General features: G+C 32.7%; 3 protein-coding genes across 10 annotated transcripts; 2 read left to right on the top strand and 1 right to left on the bottom strand.

Moving 5' to 3' along the window:
- Nucleotides 1-3,659: 3,659 nt before the first annotated feature.
- On the top strand, nucleotides 3,660-10,697 carry LOC143908752 (uncharacterized). 3 transcript variants are annotated; one of them, XM_077426513.1, is made up of 13 exons: nucleotides 3,660-3,909; nucleotides 4,323-4,535; nucleotides 4,609-4,772; nucleotides 5,119-5,257; nucleotides 5,336-5,434; nucleotides 5,885-6,028; nucleotides 6,454-6,601; nucleotides 6,687-6,905; nucleotides 6,983-7,095; nucleotides 7,180-9,135; nucleotides 9,445-9,570; nucleotides 9,684-9,761; nucleotides 9,909-10,697. In XM_077426513.1, exons 2-13 carry the CDS (start codon nucleotides 4,364-4,366, stop codon nucleotides 10,136-10,138), a joined length of 3,588 nt encoding a protein of 1,195 aa, XP_077282639.1. In that variant the 5' UTR covers nucleotides 3,660-3,909; nucleotides 4,323-4,363; the 3' UTR covers nucleotides 10,139-10,697. The 3 variants fall into 3 exon arrangements, with proteins under 3 accessions (XP_077282639.1, XP_077282640.1, XP_077282641.1); XM_077426514.1 differs by lacking the exon at nucleotides 3,660-3,909 and having other exon boundaries at nucleotides 4,132-4,535; XM_077426515.1 differs by lacking the exons at nucleotides 3,660-3,909; nucleotides 4,323-4,535; nucleotides 5,119-5,257 and having other exon boundaries at nucleotides 4,635-4,772.
- A 3,032-nt stretch (nucleotides 10,698-13,729) lies between these two features.
- Nucleotides 13,730-22,830, bottom strand: LOC143908739 (2-amino-3-ketobutyrate coenzyme A ligase, mitochondrial-like). Of its 5 annotated transcripts, XR_013260233.1 has the most exons (6): nucleotides 19,257-20,259; nucleotides 18,999-19,108; nucleotides 18,056-18,320; nucleotides 14,702-17,900; nucleotides 14,294-14,589; nucleotides 13,730-14,099 (listed from the first exon to the last, which is right to left on the bottom strand). XR_013260233.1 is itself a non-coding variant. In XM_077426503.1 (4 exons), exons 2-4 carry the CDS (start codon nucleotides 19,432-19,434, stop codon nucleotides 13,977-13,979), a joined length of 411 nt encoding a protein of 136 aa, XP_077282629.1. In that variant the 5' UTR covers nucleotides 19,508-20,259; the 3' UTR covers nucleotides 13,730-13,976. The 5 variants fall into 5 exon arrangements, 2 of the variants coding, with proteins under 2 accessions (XP_077282629.1, XP_077282628.1); XR_013260235.1 differs by lacking the exons at nucleotides 14,702-17,900; nucleotides 18,056-18,320; nucleotides 18,999-19,108; nucleotides 19,257-20,259 and adding exons at nucleotides 22,055-22,202; nucleotides 22,602-22,830; XM_077426503.1 differs by lacking the exons at nucleotides 14,294-14,589; nucleotides 14,702-17,900; nucleotides 18,056-18,320 and having other exon boundaries at nucleotides 19,257-19,434; nucleotides 19,508-20,259.
- Nucleotides 22,831-23,233: 403 nt separating this feature from the next.
- LOC143908740 (uncharacterized) lies at nucleotides 23,234-25,732 on the top strand. Of its 2 annotated transcripts, XM_077426505.1 has the most exons (3): nucleotides 23,234-23,518; nucleotides 24,066-24,254; nucleotides 25,101-25,732. In XM_077426505.1, exons 2-3 carry the CDS (start codon nucleotides 24,153-24,155, stop codon nucleotides 25,335-25,337), a joined length of 339 nt encoding a protein of 112 aa, XP_077282631.1. In that variant the 5' UTR covers nucleotides 23,234-23,518; nucleotides 24,066-24,152; the 3' UTR covers nucleotides 25,338-25,732. The 2 variants fall into 2 exon arrangements, with proteins under 2 accessions (XP_077282631.1, XP_077282630.1); XM_077426504.1 differs by lacking the exon at nucleotides 23,234-23,518 and having other exon boundaries at nucleotides 23,659-24,254.
- The last annotated feature ends 1,712 nt before the right edge of the window (nucleotides 25,733-27,444 follow it).

Below are 27,444 nucleotides of genomic sequence, written 5' to 3'. Positions count from 1 at the left end.
CAGGCGCGGGGGCGCCGGTCGTCGTTGTCTCCATCATAGGTCGCCATTTCCAACAGTCTCGTCCTTTAAATGTTCTTCGACGGCATTTAATTTGTCTATGCTTCTTAGAGGAAAATCAAACTTATTAAAAATACTTTCTTCATTATATCTGTTATTAACATTCTATCATCTTGTACTTGAATCTTTGTTAGAATGGTTTGCACATCTTCCCATAATTGCGTTTGTCTTAAATTAATAATTTGCAACTGACGTAAGACTTGCTTTTTAAATGCAGCATCTAGAAGAATACAAATTATAGTCACATATTGCGCAAATTGTTTGTAAAACAATTATAAAATCTCTATATTTCATATTTTATCCATATTTAACGATCCAGCGAGCCGAGAGTCATGGTGCAGCACGGGACACAAATAATTATATAAAACCAAATAAGTTAAGATAATAATTTTTTTTAATGAGGACTTGTTTTGGCGAAAAACTACTTTGAAAATTTATGGAATCGCGTGTACTTGACTGGTGTCATAGATTTCGTTATAGGAACTGTCAAGATGTAACTTATTTATTAACTCCTGATAGTAAACGAAGACATTGAGCACATTAAAATCTGTTACGTAAAATCTCGGTAAAATATTAATCGAGGTTGCCCGCAATCTCCATTAATTTTCCAAATCGTTTTTCTTAAAAATGAGATTTTATTAGAAATAATTTTTCTATTATTTGTATTGTGAGTTTTAAAATCACTTTCTTCTGGATTGTACCATAAATTTCAGTCCACCTGTATAATATACGTATGTCCACAAAATTTTATATACAAGTATGGTACCTAAAAATAACTTACCAATATCAGTTTTATCGATGTGACAATTCATATTATCCTTAGAATTTGAAGTCATGGTGATTTCATGCAATGATCTCGTTTTGTTTTTATTTATTGTTGTTGGCTCCAATACATTTTCTTTGTCGTTATCATCAGTAACCATTTCTTTTGCATTTGTTGCTTTTTTACTTGTAAATGGTTTCGGATTTATTACTTTTGCACTTGTTCCTATTTTATTTGTACCTGGTTTTGGATTTATTTCTTTTGCACTTGCTCCTATTTTACTTGTACGCGGTTTTGGATTTATTTTTTTTGCACTTGCTGCTATTTTACTTGTATGGGGTTTTGGACTTACGCATGTATTAACATCTATTTCTAAGACAAAAATATTTATAAAATTTTTAAAATTTTATACATTATATGTATATATATATATATATGTATGTAAACCGTATATTGTGAGGTCCGACACTAACACATAGATTTCTCTGCATACATAGGTGTACATTAACGTGTAGTTGAGTGTATCATTGGAACTTTTGATATATTCACTATTTTTTCCGAGTTATTAGACATTTTTGTTTTTATGGATTAATTGTATATTCCGAGGACCATCATTTTAATTTATAATAAAACACAATTATGTTACCCGATCTGATATATTGTTGCATACGTAGTATCTTTAGTACAAATCATTGCTTTTGACTACAGATCTATTTAAATGTACATTATGGCTAACAAAATATTATCAAATATAGAACAATGTAATTTTATGAGGTCCAAAAACAACTGTTCTACCGATTGAATCGTAATAAGGTCCTAATAAATAAATGCTATTCATGAGCCTATTAATAGGTTACAGAAATGTAGTAGATATATGTATCATATCGTAGATGAGTTATTAAAGATATTCCATTCTGCATTCAAACAATGGTCTTTTAATTAATAATATATTCAACCATCAAAAAAGTTTTATCACATAAATAGCAATATAAAATTATTTAGAGATAAATTGGAAAAACTATTTATTCATAAAGATTATAAGGGTATACAAAATAATAGATTGTTGAAATAAATATAATATATTAAATGCCTCTAAATCTGTATTACATTATTTCTACAATACACAAAAATTAAAAGGGCTTTATAATATACATTTCGTATAATTATAAAAATGGTCCTCATAATAACGTTTAGTCTACATAATATACAGTTGTTCAATGAAAAGGTACTCACAATATGCGTTCTGCATATATATATATATATATATATATATATATATATATAAATATTGATGCTTATAATATTCAGTTTTTATACATTTATTAGATGCATAATTTTTAGTTTGGCTTCCTCATAAAAGAAACTTTTCGCGCGTAGCAATACGTTGTGGATTCAATTTGCTAATTTCCTACTCTCTCACTTCAAAATTGTGACTTTGCTATGTGCAAATCGCAATTTGATGAGGAAGCCAAGTGCAAATTTTTAATTTGCACAATTTTTTTCCAAATTTTTTCATAAACGTTACAAGCTGCATCTTCTTGTTGCTTTTTTCCTGAAAGTCTATCTGCCTCTATCCTTCCTTAACTTTCTTTAATTATACTTTTTTGATTATATTAATTTTGTATTTGATCGCGTATAAAACTGAGTCTAATCAACCAAATCTTAAAAAATTATATATGAAATAGGGGTAGAAAAAACTGAAAAATATAATAAAATTAAAAATAAATCGATATCTCCAAATTTGCGGAAGTTAGAGCAACCACGGACATTTCTAAAAAAATTCAAAATTTTTTTAAAAAAGAACCCCTTTCCCGATCATCACCAAATTCAATACCAACTTTTCTTGAATGTTACTCTATCGATTAAAAAAAAACATCCCAATATCTCAAAAATTACGGAAGTTATACCATAAACAAAAAAAAGATAATTCAACACCAACATAACTTTAATGATACTCTACGATTTTTCGACGTTTTCGAACATAAGCAACACATTGGCATCGAAAACTCAAAAAACAATTTTTACTTCGGTCTTTTCTACCCCTATTTCATATATAATTCTTTTAAATTCAATTGATTAGACTTAGCTTTATATGCGATCAAAATTATGGACCTTTGATCGCGTATAAAACTGAGTGTAATCAACCAAATCTTAAAGAATTATATATGAAATAGGAGTAGAAAAAATTGAAGAATATAATAAAATTAGAAATAGACCGATATCTCAAAGTTTGCGGAAGTTGGAGCAAACACAAAACCTTTCTACAAAAATTCAAAATTTTATTTAAAAAGAACCGCTTTACCGATCATCGCCAAATTCAATCCCACCCTTCCTTACCAACCTTACATGATACTCTATCAATTAAAAAAAATGCATTCCAATATCTCAAAAATTACGGAAGTTAGAGCACATACGGACAACATACACACACACACACACACACACACACACACACACACACACACACACACACACACACACACATTTTAACCAATTTTTCTTCATTCTACTTATTTATTATTTGACGAAGTATATACCTAAGTGTACGAAATTCCTATATTACGAGCACGAATATTTACATATATATATATCAATATTTGTAAGTTGTAATATATTTTCATACAGCATACATTTTATACAGCATATAATTTGATTGGTTTCTTCTTACGCGTAATGGGTTCTGCACACAGGACGCGGAAACGCTTGCCGCGCAGCAAGAAGCGACGCGGTAGCCAATAAACTTTTGGTTCTTACGGAAAAGCAACACGTTGATTGGCTACCGCGTCGCTTCTTGCCGCGCGGCAAGCGTTTCCGCGTCCTGTGTGCAGAAGCCATAAAGGTGCGATTTCATTGACGCTAGAAACCAGCGGCAGCGTCAAGAAAATGTAGTGGGGGAAGAAGTTCAGACCGTTTCAACTTTTTAGCGTACCGCAAAATTCAACAGAACTTCTTCCCCCACTACATTTTCTTGACGCTGCCGCTGGGTTTCTAGCGTCAATGAAATCGCACCTTAATACGTTGACACCGTACGGGACTTAAAGCTTAAAGTCTGCCATCTAGCATTAATGTGCGGGACGTTTAAATTATAGGTACGTTATAAAAGGTTAGTAAGCTAAGTAATTAAATTGCACAATAATAAACTTTTCCACACTGCTAAATATACATAATTATTTCTTTTTGTTTTGCTATTCCTTATAATTAATAAAAATTTATTGATAATTATGAAAGAATCTTTTATGCAGAAGTAAATATACAAGTTAACCTAACTTAACCTAAAGTTTTTTAAACCGTTAAATGATTTGTTACATAATTGTTTTCTTATTTTGCCATACCATTAAGAGAGAATTATTTAAAATTACAACGTTACGATTCTACTAACTGCATCATAAACAGTAATTTCATTTTTTATGGATTCAAGACAGTCTTTATTTGCAAAAAGTAGATAGTGAAGTATTTATCTTTTACACATGGATACACGAATTATTTTTCTCTTATTCCATAGGTTTTATTGATAAATGTAGATGTAATTTATCCTTGTGCAAAATGAGTGATCAAAGAAAATTTGCTATTATTTTAACGAATAATAATGAATATGAAATCTGTAAGTTTACAAATCTTGTGAAGTTTACAAAACAGTTATCACGAAAAAAGCAAAATAAACGTTTATTTATCAAAAAGTGTAATAAGGAGACTGTGCAACTTATTGCTGTTCATTGTAAGTGACGTTAAAATATATTTAACGTAATCTAATTTTCGATATAATACAATGTATTTATTTGTATTTACAGATAATTACCAAATTTTATACGAGTTAGTACAAAACTTAAAAGCTAATAGTCCACGAGTAAAAATCGAAGATCTAAACAAATCAAATAGCACATCATCAGATTATAGAGAACAAGTAGAAAGATTGCCATGTAAAAGAAGTGATAAAAGCAATAACATTACAGAGGTAAGATATAATCTAAAATATTTCAGCCAATATTTATCTAAATATTTTAATGAATAAACTAACTGTGTTGTATGCACAGACATATACGATAGACTGAGCATTCTCATTGGAAAGTTTCCAGCAAGATCTGAAAAACAGGAAATATGCTTGCAGTGACACTTTCTTTTTCTAATATTTAGGTTAGGACACAATTAGAAGAAGCATCTCTGCAATGTCTTCGCAAGCATATCTTCTGTCCTTCAGATCTTGCCGGAAAGTCTCCAATGGAAATGCTCAGTTTATTATGTACGTCTATGGTTATATGTTTTTTTATTGTATATTTTACTTTTTGTTTTCAAAATATCAGCAAGATTTTGAAAAGAAACTTCAAAAAGATAATAAAAATATCAAAACTTCCAGTCCATATTATGATTTAACTAATGCTTCATATTGCAAAAGTCCAACACAAGAGGAATTGTTAATTAATACACAATGTCATTTAAAAGGTTTATTATTATAATTATTTATTATTTAATTTAGATTATTCTCTACATACGAATGAAAACTTATACAATTTTTTATAGGCAATAACAGTAGTATAGAAAAAGAAAAAAAGATTTTACAAGAATGTGATATGATTAAAGTACAAAATCGCAAAGAGGATTTGTATATGAAACAACAAAGTAAGTTACACAGTTTAATTCTTTGAAAGAAATTGAAAAATCTAATAATATTATGTAAACTTTTATTTTATTTTTGTATATTTGATGTATCACGTGATACAAGGTGAAACTTAACTTGATTTATCAACTTATATTCTAAATTCTATTATCAGTTTTATTAAAAAGTTTAATTAAAATTTAGAATTTGTTATAAAGAAACAAAAAATTTAATTGTATAATATTGATAAATTATTAAAAATACTTTCAAATGTTAACTAACTTGCAAGAACATTTCAATTCTAATTTAGATTATGATTTTGTTATGATAAATAAAGCAAACTTGTATTAAACATCAAAACTTGTATTTCAAATGATGACGGTGATATTACTTTGATCTAAATGTAACTTATTATTTTCAAAAAAATAATTTTTAAAAAGTAAATCTGCTTTTAATTTCTTTTTCATACACAGATTATAATAATGCTACATCAAAAGATAATGAGAAGTTGAAAGGAACCCAGTCTCCTTTAAAAAGTTATGAAATTGTTGAGAGATCGTCTATAAAATGTATTTTAAAAACACAGAGCAGTGTTTCAAAAGTACCGTGTGACATAGGTAACAAGAAATCTTTGATAATAAACCAAAATACGATTCCACCAGATGAAAGTAAATTACTAATTATTTAATTATTAATAAATTCTACAGTAATTTCTTTTGTATTTAATATTAAAACCATTTAATTAGTGTTTCTGCCTTAAGCTCATTTTAAATGAATTATAATTCGCGACAGAGTTCAGGATAGAATGTTATTTATAAATTTATATGCCGTGTAATACAAGAAACATTTGAAACATTGGAATACACATATATATTATATACGCTTTTCGATTTTTCAAATATTTTCTATTACGTAAAGTTACTTAATTAACTTCTATCTTGAATTTTGTTTGAAATTATAGATCATTAAAAATAAGCCTGACAGATATCAGTTATTTAAAATTAAATACAAAAGATACATAATGTCATGTGATGTTCTCTAGAAAATGTCATAAATGAAAATTCTAATATGGAAAGTGTATTTGATAAAGTTCCAAGCAATAAACCTTCAGTTATTAGTAATGTTCCATTTTCTACTTCTATACGGATATTACCACCTAATTCGAAACAAGAAATGTCTTTGAATCAAAGGTAAATAACAAGTTTTGTGTTACATATTTAAATAGTTTTGTATTGATAATAATGATTTAAGCAAATTATTATGTATTCTGTTTAGTGCTAGTGACAAGTCAATGAGTACTGACTTGTTATCGAAAAGTCAAATATCAGTTATAAATGAGTCATTAAATAACTTGTTATCGGAAAGTCAAATATCAATTGCAAATGAATCATTAAATAACGAGTTGAATTGGGGTTGGGACGGAAATACGTTAGTAGTACCTCAATGCGAAAATATTAATGAACAATTAGAAAATTCAACTTTTGAGTCAGATACGTAAGTCATTTTTATGAGAACATATTATTGTTTTTATAATTTATAACTAAGTTTATTTTAATATATGACTGTTTTAGAAATAATAACAACGCGATGTTGAACAATACACTCGAGTCAATCGAAAAAATCAATTTAGATGATTCTCAACAAACATGCAAAAAACAATCCGTGGTTTATTTTCCAACAAATGGTGATTAATATTTTCAAATTGAATATTATTCAAACAATTAAATTTTAATTAATGTTGACCTTAATTGTACTTTAATTGTTTTAGATTTACAAAATGATGATGACTCACATAGTGAGTATATTCCATCTGAACATTCATCTGAAGAACATGATGAACAAGATGTCTCAAATAATAGATCTGCAAATAAGAGTTTAAGAAAAAGTAATTCTTCCAATAATTCTGTTAATTCAGGATTAAATATTTCATTAACAACCAATGTTCGCGGCAAATCATCACGTAATGACGAAGAAATGTATGTTCAATCAGCTCCTCCAAAAGGATCTAAACGTATTTTTAGGAAACATTTCTGCTTATTTTGCAAAACATGGCAATCAAAAATTGGTCGCCACTTAGAAAGAAAACATAAAAATGAAAAACGAGTTAAAGATTTTACTGATTTACCGAAAAAAAGTAATGAAAGAAAAAGATTTATTAACATGCTGCGAAGAGAAGGAGATTTTTATTACAATGTTAATAATGACGTAAATAGTGGCGAATTAATAGTTTGCAGAAGACCTGCTGAAAAATGTAAAAATACTGCGCAGGATTATGTTTGTTGCCCAAAATGCAAAGGATTCTTTAACAAACTAAATTTGAGACACCATACAGCGCATTGCATCGATCAAAAACGTAAAGGTTCTAAAGTTTGTCCTGTTCTTAGTCGGCAAGTTATAGGTAGATATGCAAGCCAGGCTGAAAATATTTTACGCCAAATAGTAATGCCACGATGTCATGAAGACAGAATAACGCGTATTATTCGCTATGATCAATTAATTATGGAACATGGAAATAAACTTTGTCTAAAATATCCATCTCCACACCATCATAACATGATACGACAGCGATTGAGACAACTTGGTCGTTTCCTTTTAGAAATTAGACAACATTGTCAGGATATAGATGACTTATCGTCAGTTTATCATCCAAAATATTACGGACTATGTATTGATGTCATAAATACTCTTGCTGGTTTTGACATTTCAACAAAGACTTATAATACTCCGTCATTAGCAACTTCACTAGGCACATTATTAAAAGCTACAGGAAAAACGCTAGTTTCTTTGACAATATTTCAAGATAATATTGAAAAACAAAAACAAGTGGAAAATTTTTTAACATTGTTAAGTAATGAATATGGCACAGCAGTCAATAAAGTTGCCTTAGAATCGCAATTGCAAGTAAAAAGAAAAAAGAAAGTTGTTCTCCCTTCTATTGACGATATTAAGAAATTGGACAGCTTTTTAAAAATACAACGTACCGCAGCTTTCCAAAATCTAGAACAAAAGTTTTCGTTTCAAGATTGGCTAAAGCTTTCTGAAAGTACATTAATATCAATAATGCTATTTAATAGACAAAAAGCAGGAGAAATGGAAAGGACATTAATCGAAGACTATAAGAACTATGAAAAATTTGATCCAAAGACGAATGCAGATGGATTTAATGCACTGTCGTCTGAATGCCAAAAATTAGCGATGGAGTACGTGCGATTTACGATACGTGGAAAACTGAGCCGTACTGTACCTGTTTTATTAGATTCTGAGTTACAGAAATGTGTAGAATTAATTCTTCAACATAGAAAAAAAGCCGGTGTTAGCCTAACAAATCCTTACGTTTTTGGCACTCCTAATATTGATCGCCGTAAACATACATACTTGCAAGCATGTAATCTGATGCGCAGATTTTCGTTTGAATGTGGCGCTGATCGGCCTGAAACTTTACGAGGTACTACTCTACGTAAACATGTAGCAACATTGGGAGTCAATTTGAACTTGACGGACAGTGAAATTACCGACCTTGCTAATTTTATGGGACACGAGGAAAAAATTCATCGCGAACATTATAGAATGCCAATTGTTCATCGAGAAATTCTACGAATGTCAAGATTATTATACTCTGCGAGTGGCAAAGATCATGAAAACAAAGATAATTTCAACGATGAGGAAGAAAATGATACAAATATAAATAATTTTGAAAATGATGTAGCTTTTACCTCAAATTGTAGTAGGTATTTTGTTCTTAAAAAATTATTATATAATTATAAAGAATCTTAAATGCTATATAAAAGCTCTTAGGTAAAAAGTAACTTTCATTTTAAAGAGGTTTACACTTACTATGTTAAAAATATTAATATTTTAGTAATAAAAATGATTAAAGTATAAATAAATTACCAATTTATAAATAAAAATAAATAAATTAATACTATAATATAAATATAATAAATAAATATAAATGAATAAAAATTATTAATAAATTTAATTTAATAAATATTATTTAATAAGATTGGTTTTCATGGACTTTTATCTGTTTTAGATTATAATATTTCTTTAAAATCATCTCGCAACGCTATGCAAAATAAAGAAAATCAACAGAATAAGAAATCAAGGAAAAAATTACTACAAAATTTACCTGTTGATAGCCATAACACAACACAAACAAGTAAGATTTTAAACATTTAAAGATTTGCGTAATATAGAATACACATAGTAATACAGAATATTTTTATTATTATTAATATAGAATACATTTTTATTATTATTATATCATTCTAGATTCGAGTGATTCTTATTCAAGCGACACTGACACTGACACATCGGAGAAATATTTCTCTCAGAAAAAACGTCGTTCTAGTAAGTTTCTTTACTCAACGCAAAACTAAGAGATTTATTTCTATTTTAACTTTATGTAAACTCTATATGAACACGATCATGACATTATTTTTTATTTTTTATTGTTTTTTATTTTTATTTATTAAATATTTCTTATTTTCTATTTAGCATCACCATATGGAAAGTGTAAAAGAATACCCTGGAGTGAAACAGAGAAAAAGATTGTATTGGATGCCTTTGGCCGTTATATCCCACAAAAGAAGTTACCATCATTATACGAAATTCAAGAGTTAATTAAAAAAAACCCGATAGCATTGGAACGTAGGACTGCTGTCATGATCAAAGCATGGTTAATGAATCAGAAGCAGAAGCAGAAGCAAAAGTCTACAAAATCCTAATTTTTTTATATATTTTATGTATTTTTTTGATATTTTTTATAAAGTTTCTTATGTTTAGCTTTATTTATATTATTCGAACTTTTGCATGTGTTTTGCAAAAAAGGATTCGAAACAAAATATTTCAAATGTTCTTACACTATAGAGAATATATCAACAAGTTTTATTTCAAAGGATTATAGCTGAAGCTTTTTACTTTTTATTTAAACATTTTTGAAAAACTTGCATAAGCAATTTTATTTAAGAAATAACATACAAAAGTAATATACATACCTTATTTTCATTATTTTTTCTCACTTAACAACCGTTATAGTAATCACAAATAACCATGTTTTCTTTTAGTTTAATAAAAATTCGGTATATTTCAAAATATAACATTAGCTAGTACTAAGTAACTGTATTTTGCTAAACTTACACCTATAAATATAATTAAATACAAAAAAAATTTGTTAATAATTTCAACACCTAGTACATAATTTTTGTAATATATTTTGGAAATAACTATAATATATTAAATGCCTCTAAATCTGTATTAAATTATTTCTACAGTATAGAAAAATTAAAATCTTTATAATATACATTTCGTGTAATTATAAAAATTATAAAAATTAGCCATTATTGTACGATTTTCATACGTATACGATCTTTCTTCTTTGATTCCTTATGGTGCGTCTCCACCTGAGAGTAAGAACTCTCGAGAGCAAAAAGAAAGAGAGAGAGAGAGATACTCTCGAGAGTCTTTTTCTCTTTCTCTTTTTTTGCTCTCGAGAGTTCTTACTCGTAGGTGGACACGCACCCTTAGTCTCGCTTGTTCAAAATTTGCTACGTTTTTCTCGATGTTCTGTCACAAATGTTTTGAAGAATACAAATATCAATTTGATCAAATTTATGGAATTTTGATAACTGCAATTCTTCTATATCTGTAATATGTACCTTTTCAGTTGAACAACTGTATATTATGTAAGACTAAACGTTATTATGAGGACCATTTTATAATTATACGAATGTATATTATAAAGCCCTTTTAATTTTTGTGTATTGTAGAAATAATGTAATACAGATTTAGAGGCATTTAATATATTATATTTATTTCAACAATCTATTATTTTGTATACCCTTATAATTTTTATGAATAAATAGTTTTTCCAATTTATCTCTAAATAATTTTATATTGCTATTTATGTGATAAAACTTTTTTGATGGTTGAATATATTATTAATTAAAAGACCATTGTTTGAATGCAAAATGGAATATCTTTAATAACTCATCTACGATATGATACATATATCTACTACATTTCTGTAACCTATTAATAGGCTCATTAATAGCATTTATTTATTAGGACCTTATTACGATTCAATCGGTAGAATAGTTGTTTTTGGACCTCATAAAATTACATTGTTCTATATTTGATAATATTTTGTTAGCCATAATGTACATTTAATTAGATCTGTAGTCAAAAGCAATGATTTGTACTAAAGATACTACGTATGCAACAATATATCAGATCGGGTAACATAATTGTGTTTTATTATAAATTAAAATGATGGTCTTCGGAATATACAATTAATCCATAAAAACAAAAATGTTTAATAACTCGGAAAAAATAGTGAATATATCAAAAATTCCAATGATACACTCAACTACACGTTAATGTACACCTATGTATGCAGAGAAATCTATGTGTTAGTGTCGGACCTCACAATATACGGTTTACATACATATATATATATATATACAATATATATATGTATATGATGTATGTGCGTATGTGTGTTATATGTATATATGTATATAATAATATATATATATATATATATATATATATATATGTTTGTGCATTGACGTTTTCGAGGACATTTTTTATGGAGAAACATATTTTGTGAGGACATTTGTATTCATTGAGGACCGTCCTCATTTGGGTATCTGCATATTGACGTTTTCGAGGACGGTCCTCAATAATCATTATAACCATACATTGCTGTTTTCGAAGACACCAAATATGTCCTCAATGACACCATCAGCAGAATGCGTCCTTTGAGGACGGTCCTCGAAATATCATATCGTGAAGATATTGTAAGAATAATTATTCGACATTTTAGTTAACAGTTATATACTATGTTTACGCGAGCGTTACTTTTGTAGTAACTTACAATAATTCCTCTGTATAAACGAGTGTAAAGACACGTAATAGGCCTCCAGAGATAGTGTTGGCCAACTAATTATATATATGCAGCGGAATCCTCATGATTTGCAGTTCAAATAAATTTAATTTATTTCTCACTTTGTTATACTTTTTTATGTACGTTTAAAATGTTATAATTTAAAAAAAATAAAAAAAATGACGAAAGAAAAACTACATATATTATTTTGCATTAATTATTATTTATTTAAAAATCGCACATTATTGTTTTCTATAGTATAAGATATATTATACAAATGTGAAAAATACAACATATTATTGTATTATTTTATGTCGCACTATATATACTACAGTATAAAAAATGATGTAAATAAAAGGTTAGTCATGTACAGTCGTTCACGGAAAGGTTGCAACACTTTTTTTTGGATGGGTTTTGGAACGCACGAATATTTAGAGACTGCGAGCCACTGCGTCTAGGGAGTCGCCGTGACGGGCCGTGACCAGCAGTGAGCTGTAAGTGAGAGGTTAAGACAGCTGTCAAAAGAGCACATACAGGGTGTGTATACACAGCAAAAGACATCTTACAGCGTAACATCTGATAACAGGTAGGAACAAGACATCTTAAATAACGTATACTTTTTACGATATTTTAATTTAAATAAATAAATAAATAAATAAATAAATAAATAATTAAATAAATAAATAAGTCTATTTGAATTAAAATATTTAAATTAAAAAATAGAGTAATTTCAAGAACTTTCAAGTCTTAAATTATTTCTCTTACATATTTCGCGACGCTTGATAAGTCTATCTAGTTAAGATATAATATGAGCTAAACGATTTGTTATATATTTCTATGCGTTGTAGAATTTTGCCAAAAAGGACTTGAATAAAAGAAAAATTTTATTTGCAATAAATATTCTAATATATTTATATTATAAGTCAGATATGATTTGCTTTACAAAGATGCAGACTGTAGTAACCATCATATATATTTTTGCAGATAATATAAAGAAACGAGGAACTGTCTCCTTGCGAAAACGTATTACACACTTTTCTCATGTTGACAAGTGGGGGGGGGGGGGGGGAGGGCCCCCCCCCCCCCCCCCCCCCCCGTTTCGACCTCTATTTTGGGGTCCTTATAAAGTTTTACAACTTATTCTATTATATTGCACGAGAATGATTTTTTTTTTTTTTACAGAAAAGGAAATTTACGTCATTGGATTCAGCTATCCCGTGGTACCAAAAGATAAAGCAAGAATACGTGTTCAGATTAGCGCAGCGCACTCGACCGAAGATATAGATCGTGCGGTAGGTGCTTTCACACAAATTGGAAAAGAACTTGCGGTAATTTAATAAATACATTTTTAATAACGGCAAAGAAAAATTGAATTATTGATTCTGTCTCCAATATGCATATATTTTGTTTCATTATATAAATAAATAAATCGCAGTGTTAACGCTATATATTTAAGTTTATTTGTATTATATACAAATTAAATATTGCAAGTATATAAGTGCATGCAAATGTTGAACGTTGAATTTATTAACACGTGCAATAACAAATATCTTAATCGAGCATTATATTAAAGATGTACCTTTTTTTATACAAATTTCCAACGCGCAATGTTGTAAGTGTATAAAATCTTGAATTAGGTGTAAAGTTATATTGTTATTAAACATTTGTTACATAGAATGCTAAGGTTTGTACGGTTTAACGAGATTTTCCGAAAATTCCCTGACCTGTTGAACTCCACGCACTTTCCTTTCTAGCAATAATGGAAGCTGCGTGACGTGAAAGTCCTCATAAAGGTCCATTATCTTAAAAAGAAAAAAGAATCATTTAATTTATCTTTCAAGAATTTGACAAAGCAATAAACTACGAACGAACAACAACGAACTTATTTGTAAAAGAAATTTTTTTTTTTCAATTTAAATAATTCAGGGAGAATACTTGATATACTTAATGTTAAAATGTATTAATTTTAGGTGCAGTATCAAACACGGCGTAGTACTTTCGGTCCCGCTCCTTCATGAGGAATTCATCGCCGACAGAGAGTATGCGTTCACTCAGCTCGGCTAAGACATTCGGACGAACGGCGCTAACGACGACGACGACGACGACGACGGCAACGTTGGGGAGGACGACGCGACGGTGCACGAGACGGTGTTCGCTCGCTCGGACTCGCAAATCCACCCGTGCCGATAGCGAGCATCAACGCGGACGTTGGATGCGTTCGACGATCGAAGGAAGGTAAGTGGCCGTGGAAGGAAGAGGCAGTCATATATAGGTATGATTGCCTGATATACTCTATAAAAAGAAGAAAAATAAGCTCAATTTAATTATTTATAAACTTTTTCTATTTTGAATTTTACAAAGTAATTTACTCAAAGAGTAATATGTTTCAGGTACGGTGTCTTACCTGAGGTGAGAACTTCTCTTAATTATATATATAGGAGACCGATCATATGTACATGACGACGGTAGTGGAAATTAAAAAAAGCATAAACTTTAAAATTACCTCGGATAGCTTTTACCTTAGAACGCTCTCATTCAATATTAATTCATTCAATCATTCATTCATTCATTCATTACGTTCATTCTATATTATAGTTTAATAATGTTTCTATATTTTAAAATATAGAAACATTATTAAACTATAATATAATATTTCATCGAGATTGTTCAAGCTACAATCATTCAATACCAAATTCATGCATAATCCATGGAAGGTCACATAGTATTAATACCGCGTGACACTTCCATGGTTGTCTAGCACCGCTCTTAATCTTTGGGGCATAGATTGCACTAAATTGTGGAATAGCGCGGGCCTTGCGCGGAAACCCTCCCACACATTAAGAACGTGTTGCTCAAGTTCCTCGCGTGTACGCCGAATTCTTGGATTCCACTCTTGAACAATTATGCCCTAAAGATTTTCGATCACATTCATATCCGGAGATTTGGCTGGCCAATCCAACGTCCTAAGGTTGGGTTGTGTGGCCAACCATTCCTGAACCAATCTCGATCGATGCACTCCTGAATTGTCTTGAACAAAATTGACACGAGGTACACCAGGAAATGTTTCCGCAACGTATGGCATCATATTAGTGCGCAATATGTTAACATACTCCTCACCGTTCATACGCGGTGTGGTGCGTACCAACGGTCCAGGGCCGCGCGAGGTCATGCACCCCCAAAACGCTAACGTGATGCGGCCACTTCGTTCGCGGAAATACACGTTATTCGCATCGTACCTTGTGCCTTTTGTTCTCCACAATGTCACACGTCCAGATTCATCCGTTGAGAATACCTTTTCATCAGAGAAAATAGTATTCTCCCATTCATTCTCCCAAGCCAAATGTTCAAAGGCAAAAGCCATCCGTTGGTCTTGGTGATTTTGTGTTAACGCTTGTTTTTGAGCAGGGATACGATGGTGATATCCTTGTTCTCGCCATCTACGCCGAACAATTTCCGCGGAACAATTCAAATTATGTTCCACTACCGTCTGTTGTGCTGACCGGAATCCATTCCCTTGCATCAAATTGCGGAGAAGTTCGTCGTCTTCAGCGGAAGTACATCGCGGTCGACCTGGTATCGGTCGTGGGTTCACGTGCCCTTCTACTCGCATTTGTTGCAGCACTCGATATACTGTACTCCTCTGCAATACGTTAAACGCATATTTTAATGATTAAATTAAATAATGCAATAGACGAGTTTAATGACGTGTAACTTATCTAAATAGAGAAGTACAGAATTATAAATGCATGGATACTTTACATTTACGTGACATATTCTTGAAACCTCTGTTACCGTCAATCCTGCATTTGTATATGCAAGTATTTCACCTCTAACACGTTGCGAAGTAGGACCAGGCATTTCAATATTGTATGTAATTTATATATACACAAATATTTAACGTTAAAAATGGTTAACTCGTCTCAGTTTAATAACGCAAACACGTTGTCAACATAAACAAGTTGTCAATGAGATATCTTCAGATATGTGTATCAGATATTTTCAGATGTATCTCCCTACATAATAACAATTGACAACTTGTTTATGTTGACAACGTGTTTGCGTTATTAAACTGAGACGAGTTAACCATTTTTAACGTTAAATATTTGTGTATATATAAATTACATACAATATTGAAATGCCTGGTCCTACTTCGCAACGTGTTAGAGGTGAAATACTTGCATATACAAATGCAGGATTGACGGTAACAGAGGTTTCAAGAATATGTCACGTAAATGTAAAGTATCCATGCATTTATAATTCTGTACTTCTCTATTTAGATAAGTTACACGTCATTAAACTCGTCTATTGCATTATTTAATTTAATCATTAAAATATGCGTTTAACGTATTGCAGAGGAGTACAGTATATCGAGTGCTGCAACAAATGCGAGTAGAAGGGCACGTGAACCCACGACCGATACCAGGTCGACCGCGATGTACTTCCGCTGAAGACGACGAACTTCTCCGCAATTTGATGCAAGGGAATGGATTCCGGTCAGCACAACAGACGGTAGTGGAACATAATTTGAATTGTTCCGCGGAAATTGTTCGGCGTAGATGGCGAGAACAAGGATATCACCATCGTATCCCTGCTCAAAAACAAGCGTTAACACAAAATCACCAAGACCAACGGATGGCTTTTGCCTTTGAACATTTGGCTTGGGAGAATGAATGGGAGAATACTATTTTCTCTGATGAAAAGGTATTCTCAACGGATGAATCTGGACGTGTGACATTGTGGAGAACAAAAGGCACAAGGTACGATGCGAATAACGTGTATTTCCGCGAACGAAGTGGCCGCATCACGTTAGCGTTTTGGGGGTGCATGACCTCGCGCGGCCCTGGACCGTTGGTACGCACCACACCGCGTATGAACGGTGAGGAGTATGTTAACATATTGCGCACTAATATGATGCCATACGTTGCGGAAACATTTCCTGGTGTACCTCGTGTCAATTTTGTTCAAGACAATTCAGGAGTGCATCGATCGAGATTGGTTCAGGAATGGTTGGCCACACAACCCAACCTTAGGACGTTGGATTGGCCAGCCAAATCTCCGGATATGAATGTGATCGAAAATCTTTAGGGCATAATTGTTCAAGAGTGGAATCCAAGAATTCGGCGTACACGCGAGGAACTTGAGCAACACGTTCTTAATGTGTGGGAGGGTTTCCGCGCAAGGCCCGCGCTATTCCACAATTTAGTGCAATCTATGCCCCAAAGATTAAGAGCGGTGCTAGACAACCATGGAAGTGTCACGCGGTATTAATACTATGTGACCTTCCATGGATTATGCATGAATTTGGTATTGAATGATTGTAGCTTGAACAATCTCGATGAAATATTATATTATAGTTTAATAATGTTTCTATATTTTAAAATATAGAAACATTATTAAACTATAATATAGAATGAACGTAATGAATGAATGAATGAATGATTGAATGAATTAATATTGAATGAGAGCGTTCTAAGGTAAAAGCTATCCGAGGTAATTTTAAAGTTTATGCTTTTTTTAATTTCCACTACCGTCGTCATGTACATATGATCGGTCTCCTATATATATAATTAAGAGAAGTTCTCACCTCAGGTAAGACACCGTACCTGAAACATATTACTCTTTGAGTAAATTACTTTGTAAAATTCAAAATAGAAAAAGTTTATAAATAATTAAATTGAGCTTATTTTTCTTCTTTTTATAGAGTATATCAGGCAATCATACCTATATATGACTGCCTCTTCCTTCCACGGCCACTTACCTTCCTTCGATCGTCGAACGCATCCAACGTCCGCGTTGATGCTCGCTATCGGCACGGGTGGATTTGCGAGTCCGAGCGAGCGAACACCGTCTCGTGCACCGTCGCGTCGTCCTCCCCAACGTTGCCGTCGTCGTCGTCGTCGTCGTCGTTAGCGCCGTTCGTCCGAATGTCTTAGCCGAGCTGAGTGAACGCATACTCTCCGTCGGCGATGAATTCCTCATGAAAGAGCGGGACCGAAAGTACTACGCCGTGTTTGATACTGCACCTAAAATTAATACATTTTAACATTAAGTATATCAAGTATTCTCCCTGAATTATTTAAATTGAAAAAAAAAAATTTCTTTTACAAATAAGTTCGTTGTTGTTCGTTCGTAGTTTATTGCTTTGTCAAATTCTTGAAAGATAAATTAAATGATTCTTTTTTCTTTTTAAGATAATGGACCTTTATGAGGACTTTCACGTCACGCAGCTTCCATTATTGCTAGAAAGGAAAGTGCGTGGAGTTCAACAGGTCAGGGAATTTTCGGAAAATCTCGTTAAACCGTACAAACCTTAGCATTCTATGTAACAAATGTTTAATAACAATATAACTTTACACCTAATTCAAGATTTTATACACTTACAACATTGCGCGTTGGAAATTTGTATAAAAAAAGGTACATCTTTAATATAATGCTCGATTAAGATATTTGTTATTGCACGTGTTAATAAATTCAACGTTCAACATTTGCATGCACTTATATACTTGCAATATTTAATTTGTATATAATACAAATAAACTTAAATATATAGCGTTAACACTGCGATTTATTTATTTATATAATGAAACAAAATATATGCATATTGGAGACAGAATCAATAATTCAATTTTTCTTTGCCGTTATTAAAAATGTATTTATTAAATTACCGCAAGTTCTTTTCCAATTTGTGTGAAAGCACCTACCGCACGATCTATATCTTCGGTCGAGTGCGCTGCGCTAATCTGAACACGTATTCTTGCTTTATCTTTTGGTACCACGGGATAGCTGAATCCAATGACGTAAATTTCCTTTTCTGTAAAAAAAAAAAAAAAATCATTCTCGTGCAATATAATAGAATAAGTTGTAAAACTTTGATAATATATGGTAAGTGTTGTATATTTTATCATTGATAGTTTATTTCTTTAAAGATTTTATAATTTATATGAAAATAATATTCATACCCATCATTTTATCTGCAAATGTTGTTGCTAATTTTGCATCACCCAACATAACACGACAAATAGGATGGTTATCGCCGCTGACAATGAATCCAGCTTTAGTCATCGCATTTCTGAAATGCTCGGTATTGCCTGCTAAACGATCCAAAAACTTTGTGCTGCCTGTTATAAGATCCATCATCTGTTAATAATGTATAAAGTAATGTTTAAATTAGAAAAGTTTAAATAGCACAATAAAAGTTTAATATCACTGCCGATCACTGCGCATGCTGCCTGCTGCCCACCGCCTCTCTTCATCATCTTCATTACCCTCGTGGAAGCTGGGCTTCTTCACGTATTACACAGTGGCGATGGGTTGAGGTGAATCCCTCCAGGTCGATGCCGATCGACAGTGTCTTCATTTACAGACCGGACAAGCGACTCGAGCTTTGGAGATTCACTTTTTAATCTTTCAGATGTGTAAGAATTTAATTTTTTTCTACAACCAAAAACAAGGTGTTTTGTAGGGGCAAAATACCTTGTTTTTGGCTGTAGAAAAAAATCCTGACGTGTAGGGGCAAAACTGAGGTCATATTCGGTTTCAGCAGGCAAAAATACATGGAAATACCATGGTCTAGTCCATGGCGTAAACAACTTTTCTCTTTTTGTGGGCCTGTGAAGTTGGTGAAATCAACAACTTTGACCCTCCATATCTTAAAAATAAAAAGCCAGCTAAATCTAAAACTTTCTGAGGATTCATGACTCATTATAGATTATCATTTAGTACTTGTAAGTAGAAATCTAAATTCAAGGGTTAAAAAAGAGGCTATTTTTGCGGTCACTCTTTGTATAATACACATCTATGCTTACGTTTTCCGTTAAAACATATATTTTCTGTTTTATATATAACATGTAATAGTACTTTATTTGCCAGTGTTGTATATTTGGGTTTCCTCAAACTGTCCGCGATTTGTTAATCTACTATAGCTTTCGTTTCTGCAAATTGTTTCTTTGGTATCTGCCATTTCTTCAGTTTGTGTCTTCTCCGTTTCACTCAGCTCCGTGATGCCTGTGCGCCACGCAAAAATGCCGCTTACACTTGATACAAGGCATTTCGATCAACGACGCATCCTTGCAAGATTCCTTAGAGCACAGGAAGCTTGCCGATTGTCCTACAACGAATTTTGCGGTCTCCGTTTTTAAACACTCGTGCGATACCATATTGAAATGCTCTTTGCAGAAGGTGGCCTGACAATGCTTGCACATAAACGGCAAGAAGTTCAACAATTTGCAGTCCGCCACCGAACATTGTTCGCCAGTCGCAGGAAATTCGATTACAGCAACAAAAGGATATCGATATTATAATTGGATTTAATACTTTGGATACTGTATTTAATTTTCCGGCGTTCAAGAAGATTGGAAGAGATATTTAGTTGTGCAGTAGAGTCGGAGAATGCAAATGATTGTCGAACAATATTAAATTTTGAAGATTCAACAGAAAATACAATGTTTATTCTACAGATAATAATAACTACTGTTTAGAAATATAGCTTTTTATTACAAAACGACGCTATTATTTCATGTCTTTTCTTCAAAGTCTATCAACGATTATAATACAAATTTATATTGAAATTTAAGTATTCTATTAGCAAATAATACTATTACATAATGTCTACAAAAAGTATTATTATATATTCAATTTAAAAAATGTATTCGCTCTATATCAAATGTAATAAATCGTACCTTTAGTGCGTTTATAAACAATATTTTACGAAGGATATTAAACAACATCAAATCTATAATACTATATAAATAATTTGTTAATTACACAACAGTAATATGTCGTAGATAATTTTATCAGTAACTTCCAGTCTATTAATAAAATACTAAATATTAAAAAGCGACGCCATTATTTCACGTGCCAGGCCTGGGCGAGGTGAATCGATCGGCGTTCTTGCGCCAGTCTCGGGGATCTGAGCTCGGTCCCGTGCCTTGGCCTCCCGCGGATCTTCCTTGCTGCGAGGCCTCCATGGCGGCGCGAGCCGTCGTGGTCGTCCTCTTCGGCCGCTATTCAACGCTCAGCTCAGGACTCGTTGAACTCGAAAAATATTAAGACGTATTAGAAGTAATTAAAACTGAATAAAATGTTATTTACAAAACGGTAATAATAAATAAAAATAATATTATTAGAAAAATTATGCAGATAATTATATATCTTGCGTCACATTTGATATTTTTGATTGATCAGATCAATTGGTCTCTTTCATTTTCCCAAATCGGTTTGTAAAAATAAATACGGCCTCTTTAAGATTATTTTTACGCTTTTCTATCAGCTTTATAATGCTTGACAAAGTGTTTGGATTTTGATTGAAATAAGTTTCTGCGAATCTATTCGCCTTGGACAATTGTTCGTTAGAAAAAAATTCTGAATAATCCATAAAATAATTGTTCGCCAGTGATAAAATAATAAAACACGAAAATTTGTCGGCCTAACTGGCAATAATTTTAATATTAATACAACAACGTTTCGACCTCTACTTTGGGTCCTTATCAAATTATAAGTTATTTAGCAATGATTGAATTGCGCGTCAGGTTTTGAATCTTATTATCATCGTTAAACTATATGGTCAGGAAGTATAACACATAGCGAACATTAGATTCAAAACCTGACGCGCAATTCAATCATTGCTAAATAACTTATAACTTGATAAGGACCCAAAGTAGAGGTCGAAACGTTGTTGTATTAATATTAAAATTATTGCCAGTTAGGCTAACAAATTTTCATGTTTTATTCTGAATAATATATTTATTTATCGTTCAACCTGCAGGTGGTCGTGGGACTTTCCTTGGAAATGGTTCACGGAAGCCATAAATAGATGTATCCACTCATGCTCATCCACTTGTCAACATGCAGAAGAGTGTGCTATATACGTTTGCGCAAGGAGACAGTTCCTCGTTTCTTTATATTATCTGCAAAAATATATATGATGGTTACTACAGTCTGCATCTTTGTAAAGCAAATCATATCTGACTTATAATTATAAATATATTAGAATATTTATTGCAAAATAAAATTTTCTTTTATTCAAGTCCTTTTTGGCAAAATTCTACAACGCATAGAAATATATAACAAATCGTTTAGCTCATATTATATCTTAACTAGATAGACTTATCAAGCGTCGCGAAATATGTAAGAGAAATAATTTAAGACTTGAAAGTTCTTGAAATTACTCTATTTTTTAATTTAAATATTTTAATTCAAATAGACTTATTTATTTATTTAATTATTTATTTATTTATTTATTTATTTATTTATTTAAATTAAAATATCGTAAAAAGTATACGTTATTTAAGATGTCTTGTTCCTACCTGTTATCAGATGTTACGCTGTAAGATGTCTTTTGCTGTGTATACACACCCTGTATGTGCTCTTTTGACAGCTGTCTTAACCTCTCACTTACAGCTCACTGCTGGTCACGGCCCGTCACGGCGACTCCCTAGACGCAGTGGCTCGCAGTCTCTAAATATTCGTGCGTTCCAAAACCCATCCAAAAAAAAGTGTTGCAACCTTTCCGTGAACGACTGTACATACATATTTTATTTATGTGTACTTTTCACATACCAACTATTCTCTGCTTTAACAAATTATTTATGTTTTGTTAACTTAAACGCTTAATAACTGTAACAGAAATAATTTGTTAAAGCAGAGAATAGTTGGTATATGAAAAGTACATGTAAATATGAACTTTTCATATGCCAATTATTCTCTGCTTTAACAATTTTATTTCTGTTTTGTTAACTTAAACGCTTAATAACTGTAACAGAAATAATTTGTTAAAGCAGAGAATAGTTGATATATGAAAAGTAAATATTTATGTATACTTTTCATTATACCAACTATTCTCTGCTTTAACAAATTATTTATGTTTCGTTAATTTAAACGCTTAATATTTGTAACAGAAATAATTTGTTAAAGCAGAGAATAGTTGGTGTATGAAAAGTACATGTAAATATCATTTCAAATTATGTTACACTTCTGACTTATACCAACCAAACAGTTGTCACGTGATCTGCTGCATGCGCGTGCGGCCACTGAGCATGCGCGTGTGGCCGCAGGGCATGGTCGTAGTCGCTGCATCTCGTCGGTATGACAGGAATCATAACCTGATTCCTGTCAACTTTAACCGTTAATATCTCGCTTCGCGGGGCAGAGCGACACTTTTTTCTGCCAGATTCGGTCGTTTTGTGCAAAAACGCGTCGATTAAGCCCAAGTTGAACGAAATCGGTGAGGAGGCCACTATTCTTCAGATTTACCTTCTATTATTTTTGGTTATCGAGATTTACTATCGTGTAGTATAACAAAGCGAATTGAAAGCTTTTCATTTATATATCTATAAATGTATATAAATATAATTATGTCTCTGTATAATTTTTTTATTGTTTTGCGAAAATTAAGCTACATTTTTTAGAGTCCTTTTAATATACATATAATATGTAGGAAAGGGTACCGCTATAATCCATTATATATATTATACTTGTTTTCTGCAATAACTTTCTTAATATCATATACATCAGAATTATTCGTCATATATACCCATATGTAGACAAATGTAAGGCTATGTATACTGAAAAATTTGGTTAAGTTTTTCGGTCCCGCTAATATACTTTTCTTAAACATATATATATATATATATATAAATGAAGTATGCACGATTTTATATAAACAATAGCTTTATTTAGTACATGATTTAAAAAGATATATAAATTGACAATTTTGTTAGCTGCATAGTAACCGCAGCGAGCATTCATTGAATATAATATGGATTTTACAGGTTGTCGCAGACTGGAAATGCCGGGTAAAGAAGCAGTATGCTGAATTAAAGAAAGACTTCACAGCTACTGGAGGTGGGGCCCCGGTGATGGAAAACCTCACAGATCAGGAGATACGCCTCTTAAATATAATGGGCATGACTGCAGCAGATGGGGACGAAGGGCTACAGGAATACGGCTTGGAATTTGAAGTATGTTCGTAAAGAAATACTTATTTTTTACTTTTTCACCTACTATAATTTGATAAACATTCACTTTCTTTCTCTGTACGTACGTCTGTCTGTCTCCCTTTCTCTCTACTTTTTTTCTATAATTTCAATATTTATTTATTTTAATTCAAGTAAACAATAGATGTTTTTTAGTAAATTTGTGGTATGTGTTGTCGACATCACAACTTTTATAGTTGAAACCGCTCGACTTCTTGTTCCTTTCTTGTTCCTTTTTCCTTTTTTTCTTCTTGTTCCTTTTTGCAGTATACATTCATTACTGACAAATCTTATCCGTTAAATCTTCAAACAGTAATTGTTCATGTTCTACAAACCTTGATATGTATTGTCGACGTTGCAAATTTTTACTTGATTCAGCACAACCTCGATTAATGATGTATGTGTATTTATAAGTATTATTCATTGTCAGTTAATTACTAAAGATTTCGTAGTGCACCATTTTTCATAAAGTAAAGTATATTGTAAAACTGAACAATGTACTTTTACGTTTCTCACGACTTCAATTTTTCAGAAGTCGAGCGGCCCTAACTAAAATTTGTAATGTCGACAATACATATCAACGTTTTGAACATGAACAATTATTGTTGAAAGATTTAACAGCCTAGTAATTGCCATGAATGAAGGTATATTGCGAAACTGAATATAATGTATTATACATGTTTAATGAATTAAATTTTTCAGAAGTTGGGTGATGTCAATTATAAATGTTGTGATATAAACACCACATACTACAAGTGTACTAAACAACATAAACAATTATTGTTTAAAGATTTAATGCCTGCATTAATTACTCTTTTCATTTGGTTTTAGGAGACTGACGAAGTTATTGAGCTTCTCTCCGCAGAGGATACAGAAAGTCCGGGTACCAGCCGAAATAAGAGGCCCCGATCTGCCTCACTGCCGAACCACTCGGAGTCGTCCAGCCAGCGAGCGCGTTCTTCCGAGTTAGTGGACAGTATTAGTGAAATGAACAATAAATCTTTGAGTGTCCTGAATGACATTAATGGAAATTTATGCGAATCGCGGATTGTTTGGAAATTATTGTGAAACGCGCGTTTCCGGAATAATAAATGATAAATATACAAATACATGTTTATTGATGTGTATATAACAAAAAGGCCATGTAATATATTACAGAAATAATATATACATATTATATATATATATATATATATATATATATATATATGTCAGAAGGCAGTTTTGACGACAATGTCTGTACTCTGCATACATCCAACTGTACTCACTTCCAGATTACTATGCATAAACTATTTTATATACGTCTTCGTAGTTTTCAGTTAAAATAATAATAAGCACAAAGTGGCAGTTTCGACGACATCTTTTGTCTATTGGCAGTTTTGACAACAATGTATATAAAAAAATATATAAAGGCAGTTTTGACACCTAGATACATATTAAAAAGCTGTATAAAAGCAGTTTTGACGACTGTTGTCAAAACTTCCTTTACACGTTTTACATTTGTTGTCAAAACTGCCTCTATATCCATTTTATGTACACTGATGTCAAAACTGCCAATAGATAAAGGATATCGTCAAATTGTCATTTATCACACAATTTGAGGCATAATTAGTAATGCAAGTTAATCATACAATCAAATGCAAAAACTAAAAATAAAAATAGTTAAAAATCTACAATATACATGAATATGTCGAAAGACAGTTTTGGCAAATTTTCTTACTTAAAATACTAATACATATTATGTGAACATTCAGATGTACTGACCTCGAGGCTAATACGTATAAAATTATTTATTCCTTGTCATTTTTAAGTAAAATGGAAATAAGCATAAAATGGCAGTTTTCACGAAATTTCTTAACTATTAGCAGGTTCAACCGCAGTGTATATAAAAAATATATATACAGGCAGTTTGACACAAAGTATAACAACAATTTATAAAGGCAGAAAGTGAGAGAGTTTTGCCGACTACATTTTGCTTTATTTTCTGACTAGATATTAATTTAAAGTATAAAATTTCTCAGAATTCTTGTTGTTTCTTAAGCTTCGTGTCCAGCATGCTAGAAATCGTTTCGAGAGAAAGAATTAACAAATCACATTTGAACAATTCGGTTAATTCACCAATGCAATTGATTAATTCTTTCTCCTTCCGGAATCTCGGAGCGATTTCTAGTGTTGTGCACAAGGCTTTAGAAAATGTGTTCGCTAAGGACAGTTTTGACGACAGTTTCTGTACCACGCAGTCATAATAGCCTTGATGTAAATACGTTCAAGTGTACTAGCCTCGAGGCTACAATGCGTAAACTTTGTAACGATGCACCCCCACACATGCATCGTTCCCGGCGAGGAGCTGCCGGATGCCGCCTGACGATCTCCGTCGGGCGAGGAAAGGGCGCGGTGCGCCCACCTTATTTTTTGAACGAAGGAGCCGCGATCGTGTGCGCGGCGCTCCGCCGCACCGACATCGTCCCGGGTCTCCGACAGACACCGAGGGGAGCCGAGCGCCGCCGAGCGCGAGCGCGCTTGCCGCCGCGCCGATCCCGCTCCGCTCCGCCGGCGGCGCGGCTCACGCGGGAATCGGCCTCCCCTCCCTAGCGTACCACCCGGGCGAGTATAAAATACCGGCGCCGCGACAGATCGACACTCGCAATCCGAGCTTAGCTACCTGTGCTCCGCTACCCTCGGAGACGAGTACCTTTCCGCTTCCTAGGCCAGCTCACGAAACGGGGTACAGCGTTCTGTGCCTCGCTCGAGAGTTCTCGAGCGCTGACCGCCTTCCTACCCGGGACACCCCGTCTGCCACGGTAACCAGGGGTCGAGCGTGCTCGGCCTCTCGACAAGAGTTCTTGCCGCCGGGACAGTCGGACCTCCTCGTCAACCGATCGACCAGCCTAGCCCCTGGCCGTTCGTTTCCATTACCTCCGCGCCGCATAATTAATACCGGATCATATCGCGAGAAAAGAAACCGCGCCGGATAACACACTCGCGCCCGCGCCGCGATTCTCGCGCCGCGGGCCGACCAGCCATTGGCCGGCCTCAAGGCCCGTTCGCACGCGTACCGCATCGCGCCGGTGCGGACCACCTGATTCGCGTTTGCCGCATAAACCGAATGCGTTCCCGACATTTGTAATTATCGCGACCGTCTTATAGAATATAATCCGCCCGCGTCCGCCGCATA

The sequence above is a fragment of the Temnothorax americanus genome, unplaced genomic scaffold (genome assembly GCF_048541705.1).
Source record: "Temnothorax americanus isolate GAGA-0224 unplaced genomic scaffold, ASM4854170v1 Scaffold114, whole genome shotgun sequence".
In the NCBI taxonomy this organism is placed as follows: Eukaryota; Metazoa; Arthropoda; class Insecta; order Hymenoptera; family Formicidae; genus Temnothorax; species Temnothorax americanus.
This window is presented reverse-complemented; position numbering and strand designations above follow the sequence as displayed.